This window comes from Condylura cristata, unplaced genomic scaffold (assembly GCF_000260355.1).
Source record: "Condylura cristata isolate star-nosed mole 26May11 unplaced genomic scaffold, ConCri1.0 scaffold00022, whole genome shotgun sequence".
In the NCBI taxonomy this organism is placed as follows: domain Eukaryota; kingdom Metazoa; phylum Chordata; class Mammalia; order Eulipotyphla; family Talpidae; genus Condylura; species Condylura cristata.
In genome coordinates this window covers 28,050,168-28,064,845 of record NW_004567123.1, presented here as the reverse complement: position 1 = coordinate 28,064,845, position 14,678 = coordinate 28,050,168, and the positions used below count along the sequence as shown (strand labels likewise).

The 14,678-nt window shown below is 58.7% G+C and overlaps 2 protein-coding genes across 2 annotated transcripts in view; one reads left to right on the top strand and one right to left on the bottom strand.

The window, feature by feature from the left end:
- The window catches only part of RIMS4 (regulating synaptic membrane exocytosis 4), a 50,090-nt gene extending 36,333 nt beyond the window's left edge, over positions 1-13,757 (top strand). Inside the window, exons 3-6 of the mRNA XM_004687406.2 lie at positions 5,692-5,804; positions 6,015-6,116; positions 6,726-6,865; positions 9,425-13,757. Of these exons, the coding sequence (XP_004687463.1) occupies positions 5,692-5,804; positions 6,015-6,116; positions 6,726-6,865; positions 9,425-9,643 (574 nt within the window). The 3' untranslated portion in view covers positions 9,644-13,757. The remainder of the gene's footprint in view (positions 1-5,691; positions 5,805-6,014; positions 6,117-6,725; positions 6,866-9,424) is intronic.
- Positions 13,758-14,602: 845 nt separating this feature from the next.
- KCNK15 (potassium channel, two pore domain subfamily K, member 15) overlaps positions 14,603-14,678 on the bottom strand; it is a 3,373-nt gene continuing 3,297 nt past the window's right edge. The window contains exon 3 of the mRNA XM_012728120.1: positions 14,603-14,677. Coding sequence (XP_012583574.1) covers positions 14,603-14,677 — 75 coding nt within the window. The remainder of the gene's footprint in view (position 14,678) is intronic.

Sequence of the window (14,678 nt, the reverse complement as noted above, 5' to 3'; positions counted from 1 at the left end):
ATTCCTCCCGTTTCCCAGGAGGCCCGGCGGGTGGCCAGGCCCCTCTGTCCCGTCCCGCCTCTGCTGTTGAGCAGAGTCACTTGCCAGGTGTGGCCGTGCACGAGGACACGGCTTTGTTTTGTTCCGTTTTATAAGCACTCGTCTTTGTCGGGCATCTGTGCCAGATTCCGTCCTAAGACATTTATCTCATTTGCGTGCTGGCGTATCGCGGCTCAGCCTGTCATTTATCCCTGCTTCACTGAAGAGGAGCCAGGCCCTGAGACAAGAATGTGTCTCCACAGCAGGGAGCGGAGCGCTCAGGTTCAGATCCAGGTTGCCTTGGACTCCGAATCCCAGGGCTCTGTCCGGAGCCGGCCAGTGTCCCCTGGGCCCAGAGAGACCGTCCGGCCTAGTCCTGGACTTAGAGCCAGAGACACTTGCAGCCCAGACCCCAGCTCGCTCTACCAGGAACGCGAGTGTGCTCGGGTTACTTAGCACTCCTGTGCCTTGGTTTTCTCTCCTGGGAGATGGGTATTAATAATCCTTTCCTAATAGCTTCCATCAGGGAGGGGTAAGTGAGTTAGCATTGACGACTCAGTTTACAATAAATAAAAAGGACATCAGGCCACATGCTTGTTTCCCGCCCACGAGCCACACTCACGGGGAGGGGAAGGGCTGGAGGTGTTCTGCACCGGGCCGGGTCAGGCAGGAGAGCGGCTGTGCGGCCGGGGTGAGGCGGGCCCTGCCACCCGCTTGCCCTGCGGGCACAGACCGCACCCACACGGCAGTCGGTGGACAACACAGCCCCCGGGAACCGGCTCCCTCAGCGGCTGCCTGCTGGGGGCCACCCCCAGCCACATCCTGTCCCCTTTCACGCCCCCCGCGCCCCGACGCCCACCCACGTCCACAAAGCCACGCCAGGTAACATCCGCCTGCCCTGTAGCGCTTCGTAACCGTTTCCCAGGCAGACTGTTTCTTTCCAGGACACCAGTGTAGTTTGGGGCTGCTGTTCTCCTAATCCATTTTCCATGTAAGCCCTGTGATTTGGAGTGTAGTATTTTGCCCTCCGCCGTAATTTTTAGGAATGTTTCATTGCAGCAGGCCTGCTGGAAGACAGGGACAAGTGGCCAAGTGGCCTGGGGAGGCGGTAAAGGAGGGAGCAGAGAGTCGGCAAGCAGCAGGAACCTTCCAGAACTGCATAACCTACAGTCACTGCAGGGCCCGCGCTGCCGTTTTATTTCTCATGCAGTTGAGACAGGTGATCCATCTGGAAAAGAAAATAGAGTCAGCCCCCCCCCCCCCAGATAACCCAATTACCTCTTTAACCATCGAGAACACAGAAAATCCAGGGGCCAAACTGAGCTCAAAAGTGAATAATAAAAGCTAAATGGGTTTCAGCTCCACAAACAAAACTATCAAGGTTTGAGATGCAGGAAATCTCCTTTCACCATTAACACAAAATAACAGTCCTGCAGAACCGGGCAGTAACCTGCTCAGGCCCCTGCACGCCAGGCCTATGGCCCTTAGGGGAACCAGCCGCTGCAGCTGGTGGCCGGCGGCCTGGGATGGACTCAGCCGTCCAGGTGCCGCGCTTCTAACGGGCCTGGAGGTAGAAATGCCTCGAACATGCTGTGAAGAGCCTCACCTGGCGGCAGCAGGGACCCGCAGCCGTGGCCCAGCTCTCTCTAACCCCTGGCACCCCTCTCTCTAACCCTCACTGACACCCCAACAGTGCCGCAAGGCCGTGGTCATTCGTACCCTTTTCTACATAGGAAACTGCAGTTCAGAGAGGTCATGAAAGTTACACCAGGCTGCAGAGCGCTGGAACCCAAGGTCTGTGTTGTGCCCCAGCCCAGCGTTAACCCACTGGACTTTATTTTCCCACCTAGGGACCAGCTGAAAGGCTTGGCAGTGAGTATCTGAAGCGTTCCTACTGCATACAAGGCGCAGTCACACTAGCAAGCATGTGGTGTTTAGTTCTGTGAGCTCTTTCCTGCCCCTTTGCAAGTGGATCCTTGAGCAGAGGCTTTTGGGACAACTGGGCTGCGGCGACACCCCTCCCGGAGCGGCTGTACCCTGTCCACGAGGCAGCTGTGGGCGCCCCTGCAGCCAAGGTTCACGTGCAGACACCTGCAGCTTGCCACGCACAGGTGGCCGGCCAGGGCTGACCCTGCCTCCACCTTCCCCTGCCCCGGGAAGACCCTGAGCTGGGGGGTGGGGGGGGTTCTGTGATACAGGTGATCCTGGGTCCAGCAGGGACTTGCATCACCTCCAGCCTGCTGGAGGGTGTGTTAACTGTTCCGGTTTCCGGGCTGTCAGCCTCGGCAGCCAGTGAGGCACCCTGGAATGAGAAATCAGGCAGCCGCCCAGATATTACAAACAATTACTACTAATTACCAGGCCTGCCAGTTCCCCATTGTCTGCTCCCAGGAACTGAGACGATGACGGTGTTGGAGGAAACTTTCAATTTCAGGCAGCAGAAGGCCTGGCTGCGCCTGGAGGGTGGGCCCCCTCTGTGCCTTGGAGCTCAGAACCTCTTTAGGGAACCGAGCACGGCCCCACCCTCCCGTGGCTGGAGGGGCGAGGTCAAACATATGGGGGTCTGGGGGGATGAAGGCCGCATCACCAGCCCTAGGGGAGTTGGGGCTGAGCCCTGTACTGTTCATCAAAGGTCTTTGGGCTTGCAGGATGAGTGGGTACACACTTGTCTCCCCAGATCTTTAGGTTATTGTTTTTGCCTACTTTCTGAACAGTGATGCACAATTGTTGACATAATAGATTGGTAAGCCAGCTGTCTGGGTTGGAGTACCCCTCTGCCTTTATCTTGCTTTGGTGTGCTCTCCAGGGCGGGAACCCACGCTCCTCTGGGCCCTGGAGGGACACAGGGAGCCCCGGGGACGCCCCCAGTTTCATTGTGAGAGACACCAGGCAACATTTCTGCACGGATTGTGTCCTTTCCTCCGCTCCACACAGTGAGAGGGACAGGCACAGTCCCCTGGCTTCTAGGCTCCCCAAATATGCTGGGGTTTCCTGCCACTCCACAGCCAAGCCTTTCTGGGTACCCCACCCCATCTCTCCCCTCCCCCCAGTCTCTGCACTCTCCCCTCCTCAGCTGGCTTCTGCTCTCCCAGGTGTTTGTTCACTGGGGGCGGGACAGCCTGGTTCACAGCTGGCTGCTCTACTTAGATTTCAAACCCAACATCCAGATTCTGCTGGTTTGGTCTGGGTCACCCTTCCTCCAAGCCAGTGGACCTAGAACCCCCTGGCTCTGCCTAGATGGAGGACAGGGCAGCAGGGGCTAGGAAGTCATGAACATGAAAAGCCCTCAAGCAAACAGGCGACATTGTTTTTCTGCCACCGTCTGCCAGTGGTTTAAGTGGGAACAGAAGAATGCTGGGTTAGCCCACGTGGCTAGCGAAACCAAGCAGCCAGGACTGGGAAGCTGGGGGAGCCCCAAGCCGGGGGGCTGGGGGCTCTCTGCGAGGGCACGCCACTTGGACTGCCCCGTGTGACCTTCTGAATCTGGGATTCTTCCTCTGTTTCCCATGGGGCTGATGGTGCCTGCACCTGGCAGTCGTGGCCAGGCGCTGGATCGTGCGTTTAAGTAAAGCCAGTTGCTGCGACCTGCCTTGAACCCCGGCTTACATTTATTTCCGGCTTCTGTAGATGCTGGTGGGGGCCTTTCTGGTCTCATTTCTGGTCACTAGCCCAAGCTTTTCTCTCGTGGCTGCACCATCCTGGACCCTCTGCTGGTCGCTCTGATGGGGGAAGAGCGATCACATGTGGGATAGTTTTTGGTGTTGTTTCAGTTGTGATAAAACATGCAACAAAATTTGCCATCTTAACCTCTTCTAAGCGTGTGGTGGACTGACACTAAGCCAAGCCATGCCCAGTAGATGCAGCCACATGGCCACCCATCTGCAGAACTCACTTCCTCTTAGAAGTTTGAAGCTCCATATCCATTAAACAGCATCCTGCCGCCGCCTCCCAGCCCTGGCGACCACCATTTTGCTTTCTGTCTATGGCTTTGGCTCCTCTGGGGCTCTTGTTTAAGTGGAATCAATCTGCGTCCGTCCTTCTTGTGACTGGCTTATTTCACAAGCACAGTGTCTTCAAGGTTCAGGTCACACGCGTCAGAGAGCCTCTCCCCTTTGAGGCTGTGCACATACAGACCGCACATGGCTTACCTGTTTGTCCAGGGGTGGACTCTTGAGTCACTTCTGCCTTTTGTCTGCCACAAACCATGCTTCTAGGAATACAATCAGCATTTTCAATTTTGGCTTTGGTACAGACCCAGAAATGGAATTGCTGGATCATGTGGTAACTCTGTTTTGAAGCAGAAGGGGTCGTGTTCCTCATGCTGCTTCCAGGCTGAGGGCCCAGCAGTCTCCCTGAGAGGGGAGCTCTGGGCAGTAGGGGTGGGGAGCACCTGTCTCAATGCAGGGAACAAAGCCTGTGGTGCCCCGAGGCCCAACACAGTTTCCTCCTGCTCACAGACCCCCTGGCTGTGGACGCTGGCACAAGGTGCTCAGCATGGTTAGCTGCTGTTCTGGGGACGCGGGAGGGGCAGAGAGTTACGTGGGATTGGCGTGGGATTGGCGTTGGAAGTACTGACTCAAGCGCTGATGGCTTTAGGCCATCAGCCCTGTGGCTTTAGGTCAGGCTAAACTTGTTTCCTCACCTGAATAATGATAATGATAATGGCATTATTCCCATTTCAGAGAGTGGAAAGGAAAAGATAACTAAAGTTGGTGGAAGCAAAATAACAATACTAATTGATAATAATAATTTTTTTTTTTTTGGTTTTATTGTTATTGACCATGTAACCAAAAAATGAAGGAACGGCTTCAGGCAGAGTTTGATCCAGGAGCTCATGCAGAGCCTCGAGGTGGATGGCTTCATTCATGAGCTCAGGTGGTGACTGCCCAAGGCTCCCTCTCATGCCTCAGTTTCAAGCCCATTGGGAAGAGTAAGCTTCTCTCTCTTCACAATTCAAAGATCCGAGCCAGATTTTTGTGAGCTGAATTGGATCACACACCCACTGAGCCTGTCACTGGCCAAGGGGAAGGAAGGTGCTAATTGGCTGGGCTGAACTCACACCCGCCTCTGGAGCTGGGTTTGCTCCGCTCCATGGAAATCAGTGCTTCAGGGAGGAGGCTCCCCAGCAGAGAGCTGAGGCCTCGTTACCAAAGGAAGGGGAGTGCCCATTCGGCAGTCCAGCAGCAGCATCAAATTCACACCTCCAGGGCTGAGCAGCTGGTCCTGTGTGCCCTAAGTGGTCAGGTGCAAAGGAGTGGGCAGCTGGAGGTAGAGTAGGGTGCAATTGTGTGGTTCTAATTAGCTCCCAGACCACACTTCGCAAGGTGCCATGGCACTAAGGTGTAGGATCCAAGCCCTGCCAAGCCCCATCTGCGATGCCACAGCCACCCAAAGAGATGCCACCACCATGCCCATTTCTTCTGGGTAGATCCTCAGTATTGGCAGGAAGAGGTAAGGGGGGTGTTACAGGACACAAAGCCCTACAATTGTGGAGTCTGTGCTGAGCGTTTAGGACCAGGAAGAAGAAAGGGGGGAAGAGACAGGACCCAGGTCTGCCTCAGGCCGGGGATGGATGCTGATGCCTGAAATGAAGGCAGTCCGGGCCTGGCCACCTGAGGGTCCACTCTGGGCAGCCGGGCACGTTTGTGTCTGACTCATCCTGCCTTCTTGCAGCCTCAACTACGGAGGAGTTTGCCTGGCATCGGACGCACAGTTCAGTGACTTCCTGGGCAGCATGGGGCCAGCGCAGTTCGTGGGCCGCCAGACCCTGGCCACCACGCCGATGGGTGAGTGCCTGCAGATGTGCTACACCAGCAGCCCTGCTGTCTCCCGCCTTCCCCTCTGCCTGGGTGCCATCTGCTGAGCACCAGCCTGGGCCTCACCTGCTAAGCCCCCAGCAGAGCCGGGGCACAGTGGGGGATGGGGGCGGGGGGGCAGAGGAAGAGGGGGGTCAGATTGAGCCGCCACCCGCTCTCATCTCTCGGTGCTTCCTGCAGGGGATGTGGAGATCGGCCTGCAGGAGCGGAATGGACAGCTGGAAGTGGACATCATCCAGGCACGAGGACTGACAGCCAAGCCAGGCTCCAAGACACTGCCAGGTGGGGGCTCCCTGCCTTCTGCCGGGGTGGGGGGGGGAGGTGAGGTTGGGGGACATGCTGAGGACCATCTGGGTCTGGAAGAGAGAAACTAGGCCCAACTTGGGGGCGCCCCCTGTCCTAATCCTAGCTACTCACATGGAATTGGTGGCTCAGGGTTTGTTCTGTGGACCCGTGAGACTGTGTGCATTGACTTCATTGGCCTCCTCCATTGTACTAAGCTCTTGGAAGGCCAGGACCAGCTTTCCCTTCTAGGGTTATACTCCAGTGCCTTATAGGTTGGCCAGCACAAATAGGGTTCAGCACACTTGTGGGGTGATGGCTCATCAATGAATATGTAAGCCAGGGAAGGGGTGGGCCAGCCAGGGTGAGAGAAGAAACAGGTGAGTACATGGTAAGCAAAGGAAGGGAGGAGGCAGGCCAAGCTGTCCAAGGGGGTGGAGTGGGCCCCACTGAGCCCTTGCTGCCCCCCCCACCTGCACTCATCCCTGTTCCTGCCCAGACCCCATGGGGCACTCCCATCCCCGGCAGTGGGTGGTAGCTGCCTTCCTCTGCACCCTTTCCCCATATGAGGGCCCAGACAAGAACTTACTTTCTGGCCTCTGTCCCCAGCGGCCTACATCAAGGCCTACCTGCTGGAGAATGGTGTCTGCATCGCCAAGAAAAAGACCAAAGTGGCTCGCAAGTCACTGGACCCTCTGTATAACCAGGTGCTGCTGTTTCCTGAGAGTCCCCAGGGAAAGGTCCTGCAGGTGAGGGGCACTGGAGGTGAGGGGTGGAGTTCCAGGGGAGAGGGAGGGGCTCCTTGGGAGGCCTCGGGGACAAAGAGCATGGTAGCTGATGAGCTCCACAGCTAGCTGTGAGGTTACCAGTACCTTCCTGGGGCTCAGCTTCTTCAGATGGTACCTACTGATGACGTTACACAGATGGTAGAACGCGTGCTTTGTGCAAGAACAGCATTTGCAGATGTGGTCTTAGGAAGTGCTTTACAACTGAACGCCATTATGACTAATATTGCTATCATTCTCATCATCGCTATCCACGTGATGCTGTCACAGTGGTAGCAGACTGGAAGCCCCAGTCCGGGGAGCTGTTTGATTCGCTGGCTGTCTGGGGGGCCTAAGGGGGCTCAGAGCCAGAGCTGAAGGCAGCTGCCGGTCGTGGGTGTGGGCGTCCCGCGCCGGGTGCCTGTGGGAACCATGTATCTGGCCCCCCAGATCTGCTGCTTGGGCACCTCCAGCTCATCCCTCTGCCTCTTGCCTCTGAGCCAGGAAGGAAAGCAGTCCAGGGCAGGGCTGAACTGTCACCCGCTGCCAGGACAGTGGGGCCTTTGCCAAACTGGGAAGCTCGATGCTGTCTAGGGTACAGTTTTCCAATTGATGGGTCGAAGCTGTCAAGTCAGTTTAGCGGGTCTCAGGATCTTTTTTTTTTTTAAGATTTATTTATTTATGCATACAAGAACTGGGGTACAGGCCAGAGCTGCAGGTGGGTGAGAGGATTCACCAGAGACCGAGTGGGGGCTCGAATAGGAGGATCTACTGAAATACACTGCTGAGGGGGGCAGGGGGCGAGCCAGGAGAGGTCAGCCGCACCATGTGGGTCAGCTCCCTGGTCGGGGATCGAACTCATGCTGCAGTGGCTGTGATAACTTCATCGTGCTGTGCTTTAACGCCTTGTACCACCAGGGAGGACCCAGAATCTATTTTTAATGGAGTGGAATAGGAAAGAAAACTCTGATCACTGTGAGCAGACACGCGTTTCTCTATGTGGACCTGCCGGTGCACTGGGTGATGGTGTAAATGTCTTACATCCCTCTGAACAAGCTGGGGGCACTCCCTAGAGGCATTCACGAACAGCCCGAAAACAAATCATGGGCACATCTGGCCACTGGATAAAGGTGCTCAGCTCTGGCCTGAGCATCTTGGGAGAAGGCCGACCCACCCCAACCCCTCCCGCCCCGCGCCCCCCCACCCCTGGGATGCCGAGTTGGGGGAGGGGCAGGAACCTGAGCCGGCCTTGCTCCTGTCTGAGGGAGGCACACCGGACAGCCGGACTGTTTGCTGCTCTGTTGCAGAGTGCCGCAGGCTGGCTGAAGCCCCAGGAATGCATTTCTCACGCATCTGGAGACCTGCGCAGGCTCAAAGAGCGTGGGCCTGGCTCCCTTGAGGCCCCTCCTGCAGACAGTGCCCTGTTGCCACATCCTCACGTGGCCCATGGCGTGGCGCACCCGAGTCCCTGTGCATCCAGATCCCTTCCCCTTCTGCGAACAGTAGCCCATTTGGACTAAGGCCGTCCGAGGGCCTCCCTAAGGGCCTCCCTTTAGCGTAATCGCCTCTACCAGAGCTGTTTCTAAATCCGGCCCCATTCTGAGGCAGGAGGATTTAGGGCTTCAGTGTGAATTTCGGGGGTCACAGTTCAGCCTGTTGCACCGGTGGAAACACATCACACACCAGGCTGGGTTTCTGATCGGCTGCCCAGAGGGCACTGCAGATGACCAGCTGGATGCCCAGGTTTCATTTCTCTGAGCTTCAGTATAACCAGCTACGACATCAAATCCTTTCTTTGGCGGGGCTGTTGGGAGACTGACGCCCAGACTCGTTTAGCCTGTAAATAGTCCCGGCGTGCAGCAAACAGCAGCAGCCCCTGGTGCCGTCTGGCCCCGGGTGCTGGGAGCTTCTGTGTCCGTTATCTGCTTTGGCCCTCATCTACATGTAGACAAACCAGAAACGGGACTGGAGCTTAAAGGATTCGCCCACAGCCGTCCCGCAGCCTGGACTTGAACCCACAGATGTCTTCATTCCAGAGGTTGTGTTAGGTCACAGGGCTCTGGCTTTATAGAGGGGCAGATTAGAAGTGGAGGCACGGAAGAGTAAACGACCTGCGGCCGCGGAGACCACCCGGCTGGCACCTCCGAGGGAGCCGATGCTGGGGCTGGCACTGGCGGGACAGGTCTGCTGGGGAAGGAAGGAAGCTGCCCTCACAGGTGACCAGCCGATTTCCAAGCGTGATTTCATGCAAAGGCGGTTTCTGAGGCCCTGGAAGCAGAGGGTCTTGGAGGGAGGCAGTCAGGGGGCTCACCACGTAGGCTCAGCCTGCAGGCCTAGGTTAAAGGTGCGGCGAGACGGGAGGCAGGAAGTTGGCCTCCTGGGTGGGTGATGGTGGCAGTGCTGGAAAATACAGCTAGGCTTGAGCCATTTTGAGGCAGTAGAAGCCACAGGGCTCGGAGCCGATCGGGCGTGGGGGCGACTCCAGGTTCCGGTTCTGCCCAGAGAGCGGCTCTGGCAGAATCTGAACCGCTGTCTCTTCCGCAGGTGATCGTGTGGGGGAACTATGGACGGATGGAGCGGAAGCAGTTCATGGGAGTGGCCCGCGTGTTGCTGGAGGAGCTGGACTTGACCACCCTGGCCGTGGGCTGGTACAAGCTCTTCCCCACCTCCTCCATGGTGGATCCAGCCACGGGCCCCCTGCTCCGGCAGGCTTCCCAGCTGTCCCTCGAGAGCACAGTGGGGCCCTGTGGTGAGCGATCTTAGTGCCGGGGATGGGGAGGGGCTTCCCCACATGGCCTGGAGACCACCCAGCCCCGGCCTGGGACCCCAGGCCCAGGGGCATGTTGAACACAGGAGAAGGGGGTTCTCCCCCACAGCGGGGAAGTAGAACGGGGAGACCTGCCCCCCTTGGGCCCCTCCTCACCCCTTCTTTGCCTCCCACCCCCTGAGACCTTCCCTCTCCCAACGGGATTGGCTGCACTTTTGACTTGGCCGGTTCTTGACTGGAGGATGTGGCTGCGATCGGAGAAAGGAAAGACTGAGGCGGCAGAGCAGACCACGTCCCGCCCCGGACAGCGTCCGGCCTCACCCCCTTTATGCCTCCTCGGAAGCTCGCTGCCAGGAGCCGAGTCCAGAACCCAGCGGCCATCTCCATGGTGCCAATTACCAGCAAGTGTCTTTCCTGTGGCACCGGGTTCAGGCAGCTACTCCTGCCCCAGAGCCAAGGGGGCAACTCTGCAAGGATCCGGAGCCAGCTCCGGGGGGGCCCAGAGCCCCCCCACTTGAAGAGGAGCTCAGGCCTCCCTCCGCCTGCCCGTGGAAGCAGCTTTGCTGCAGCCTGTCTGAGTCCATCTGACCGCCCTGTCCTGCCTGCCCCTCTTCCAGTGTCTGCAGGAATTGGGGTCCAGCAGGGACCGGAGGACAGGAGACCTTGGGGTGCCCTGGTCTGGCGCAGACCCTCAAGGTGCCCTGCTCCGCGGGACAGCTAGCTTGGAAACACCTGGTGGGCAGACAGAACTCTGTTTGTGTTTTGGTGGAGGAGATGCAGGACCTGGTTTTCCAGAACCCCAAGCTCAGAGAGCCACCACCTCTGCATTTCGGGGTGTGGGTTGAAGAGGGAGTCTGCGGAAAGCTGAGAGTGGAATTGGTGGTGCCAAGGTGAGGGTTCCCCAAATAGGAGAACCCCTCCTTACTGAGTGAGGCCCAAGGTCATCTCATCTACACCGCCCTGCCTCCAGGCAGGGGTCAGGGGAAGCAGCAGTGCTTCCCAATTTTATTCTTTTTAAAGAAACCATCCTGTACTAAGGGCAGCGCTCACCGGCCTGGCCTCAGTGACCTTGGCTCCAGGACAGATGACGGCAGGAAGGAGGAGGTCTGAGTGCGAGAAGCGGAGGCTCCTTCTCAAGCCGGCTGGTAGCGGGCCCGGGTAGCCGCCCACTGGCCAGCGGGCCCTCCCTGGGGCTACGAAGCCCTTTTGCATGCTGGGGAGGGTGCAGGCCGGCCCCTTTTATAGAAGCACATTTCTGCCACTTCCCTGGAGGCCCCAGCAGCCCACCGCCCCTCTGTAGCCAGTCCCTGCTGTGTAGGGCGTAGTCCAGGTTAGCTGGGTAGTTAGTGTCCCGAACCGGGGTCTGCTCTTAGCTCACACGTAGTTCCTACGGGGTCCCGGGTGGGGGTGCACAGGAGACTAGCACGCTCCAGAGAGGGGGCCCCTTGCTGGCCTGGCCCTGGGGCCTCCGCTGCCCTCCTCCGCCCCTTCTCCCTCACCTCCCTTCCCCTCCCCCCGCACCCCCCCCCATGGGCTTGTAGCTGGAGCTGCCCATTATACTCAGATGTTCTGATTTATTATCCTTGGTACCGATGTTACTTTCGAAGCACCCCTGAGGATCGTAGCCTAGGTGGAGGGGCCCGGGCTTCACTGGGGGAGATGGGTGGTCGTCTACTGAGGAGCCCCGGCGGTGGGTGACCCCACCTTATTCAGGGGCCCACTCTAGGCTACTGACCAGGTGATTCCACTGCCCTCCCGTGCTCCCGTTGAAGCCCTACGAGTCCTTTCAGGCTCTGCTTGGGGCCTGTCACCTCCAGGAGCTTCTTTTATCCGTGATGCCCCTTTTATCCGGGAGGTCTGCAGAGCATCCCGAGAGGGCTGGTGGGATCCCAGAACTGGGGCAGGAGGGGGCAGGGCCCGAACGAGGCCTGGTATCAGCCGCCAGAGCCCGCCCCTCCTCCCTCTGCTGTTTTCCAGTGTGATTTCTCTGCTGTTCGTTTATTACTCACCATTGACTATTTTGAGCCAGGAGAGCGCCTCCTCTCTGCAGTCATCACTGCTCTGGTCGTTCAGGGTAGCTTTTCAGAGATGGGGCAGAGCCTGGCTGTCCCCAGCAGAGGGAGAAGGGGGCTCTGCGCCCCCACCTGAGCCGACCCTCTGTGTCTGCACTGGCTTTATAAACAGAGGAGGAGAGCGCTCCAAAGCAATAACACCCTGGGGGTGGTCAGCGAGGCCCCCTCACGACTTATGTGTTTGTTCTGTGAAATCTCAGCTCGCCTCCTGGAGGGGTGGGGTGGGGTGGGGGCCGGAGCCCTGTTTCGTTGTTTCATCTTGTGAGCTTGTGCCCCCACCCAAGGGGCTCTGACTGTTTGGTGTGGGAGCCGCTGTCTGTCCTCACCAAGGGCTGGGGCCTGGGGAGGGGGTGGCTGTTCTCTCCATGTCCTTCGGGACCCTTCAAGCCTGGCCTGTCCCCTGCTGTCTGCTCCTTTACCAGCTCATAGCTCCCCGTTGGGGGAGGAGCAGAGAAGGTGGAGTTGGGGGGCCACACTGGGGTCCCTCGGGGACAAGCCCCTCTGGGTTAAAGGGAGTCATCTCTAGGTTCTTTCTCCAGAATCTGCTTTTCCTGCTAAAAGGGAAGCACCTTTGAGACCACAAGTGAAGGTCATTTCCATGTTACAGACCAGGAGACCGAGGCCTGGGGTCACCTGTGAATTCCATGACACCCCCAGCCTGGCCGCCCCCCCCCCACCCTTGGCTGAGCTGGAGTCAGAACAGGACAAAATAAGGCCACACTTTCTCATTTCTCCCTGGAGCTTCCCAGAGGCCTGGAGGTAAATTGTGGCCACCTGAGGGGAGGAGACTGAGGTCCAGAATTAGAAAACGACTTGTCCAAGGCCCCTCAGCAAGTGGGGGGCCAAACCAGGGGCTTCATGGTGTTTTGGCTCTTCCCGGGACGAGGCTCTGGGCCACGTCTGCCATGAGGGGTATTTGTGGCCCTTAACCCCTGACCCACCCAGTGCTGTTTGGTTCCATTTGGGTGGACGGTAACTTTGCTAGCCTCGGGCTTGGGGACAGGGTTGCCATCGGGACAGACATCTTAGGGGCCTGACCCGACTGGCCAAGGTTGTGTAAATTGGGGCCAGGCGTCAGTCTGGGTGGGAACTCCCATCAGGCCTAACCCCTCCAGGACCAACTTGAGGCAGTTAAGAAGCACCAAGGGCTGTGTGGGAGTGGGGTGCAGCTGTAGAACCCCGCATCTTAAGGAGATCTTCGCAAAACCTTCAAATGATGTAATCGCATCTGATCTTCCTGTAGTGTTTTCCAAGTTTTTGCTTTCAAAGTGCTTTCATCTGGATGTACCCTCCCAAGAACCCTGGGCAGGAGGTGGGGGGCGGGGGGGCCTGTGGGATCAGCCCCGTTTTAAAGAGGATGAAGCTGAGGGAGAGTTGGCATCTGCTAAGTCCCCACCGGGAGGTAGGGGCTGAGTCTAGCACTCTGTTCTCTGACAGTTCAGGGGATTCTTGTACATGAGGGGGTGAAGCTGGTAGCTCCCCGGGGGTCCTGCGCTTTGCAGGCTGATTTAGAACCGTGGCACCCCCAGTGTCCACAGCAGCACTGCACCCACTCCCGAGCACAGCAGTTGCATCTGGCAAGGCCTCCTGCGTTTATTTATTGAGCAGCAGTGCTGTGCCAGGCCCTGAGGGCCGCGGCCTCCCCACGCCCCCCGTGACGGCTCCCACGCCCTCGGAAGGGCCCCGGTCTGTATAGTAGCATCTCAGAGTGGACAGAAGCTTTTGTGTCCAGGGGCTCCTATGACTCACAAGCCTGGCGGGGAGGCCGACCACACTCGTTGGCTTCTGTGAGGGCTGAGGGGAGACCTGAACCCGCCGCCTCACCTCACATCCGGAGCCTTTCCCTCTAGGACTGCTTCCCGGGGGGCCGGGGTGGGGGAGCAGGGCAGAGCCCGGGCCTGGGTGGGGGGAGCCTCTCCATCCACCCACCTTTTCTTCAAGCCCTGGCTGGGAGCAGGAGTCGGGCCTTTGGGGAGGGGGGGTTTTGGGGGCCCCAGTTGGAATGGGTGAGTCACGTTGCATTGTGTTCACGACCATGTAGCTCATGTTGAAAATTAAAGTTTTTGGCTTTTCTAAGTGGCTTCTCTGCTTTGTGTTGAGGCAGTTCTATCTGAGAAGCTACGGGATGCTGGTCCAGTTTTAGGAGCTGAGAGCGAGTGTGTACCCCAGGGGTTTGTTGCGGCCCCTCGTGGGGCAGGTGCCCCTCCTGGGAACCTTGCCACCCCGCCCAGGATGGGGTGAGACTCCCTGAGGTCACGCAGCTGGGGTGAGCACTCACCTCACCAGGTCCCACGGAAGGACCTGTGGGTGTCAGCAAGGCCCCCTTCCTCTGAAGCGTCTGAGTCTGGGGTGGGGGTGGACAGGCAGAGGGTGTGCTTTTAGCACTGGACACACTGGACAGGCCAGGAGCGAGTCCACCGCTCTCCGCCCTGGATGGCAGGCGCTTCCCCTCACTCGTCCTCTCCCGGGGTTGCTCTGGGCAGGAGCCCGGTGTGCAGAGCCCTGATTCCCCCACAGCGGGGAAAGCCTGTCTCCCCTCCACACCCCTGGGCCAGCCGGCCGGGGTGACTAGCAGGGGAAGCCCCTCTCCTGACGTGGCCACGCCTTCCTGAAACAATTTGGACTGCGGGGATTCGCACCCCCAGGGGAACTTGAGAGCTGGGCTTGTGCTTAGGAGGCAGCTTTAATATATTTCTGGAGAGGAGGGAGGGGCTCGGCACGGAAAGGAAGCAGAACTCATGGCCGGAGACAGCACCCCAAGACGGCACCGAGGCCACCGCCCCTCACCCTCCCTTTAAGCTCTGGGGAGGGCCCGGCGATGAGTGCCGCCGGCCCTCCCGCCCACGTCGACCCCCGGCCCGGGGACAGGGGTGCTGGGGGGCATCAGATGGACTTCCGCCGAGCCCGGGGCGGGCCTGCCTGGCCGCCACCCACAGCCCCCGGGCTCGCGGGGGGCGAG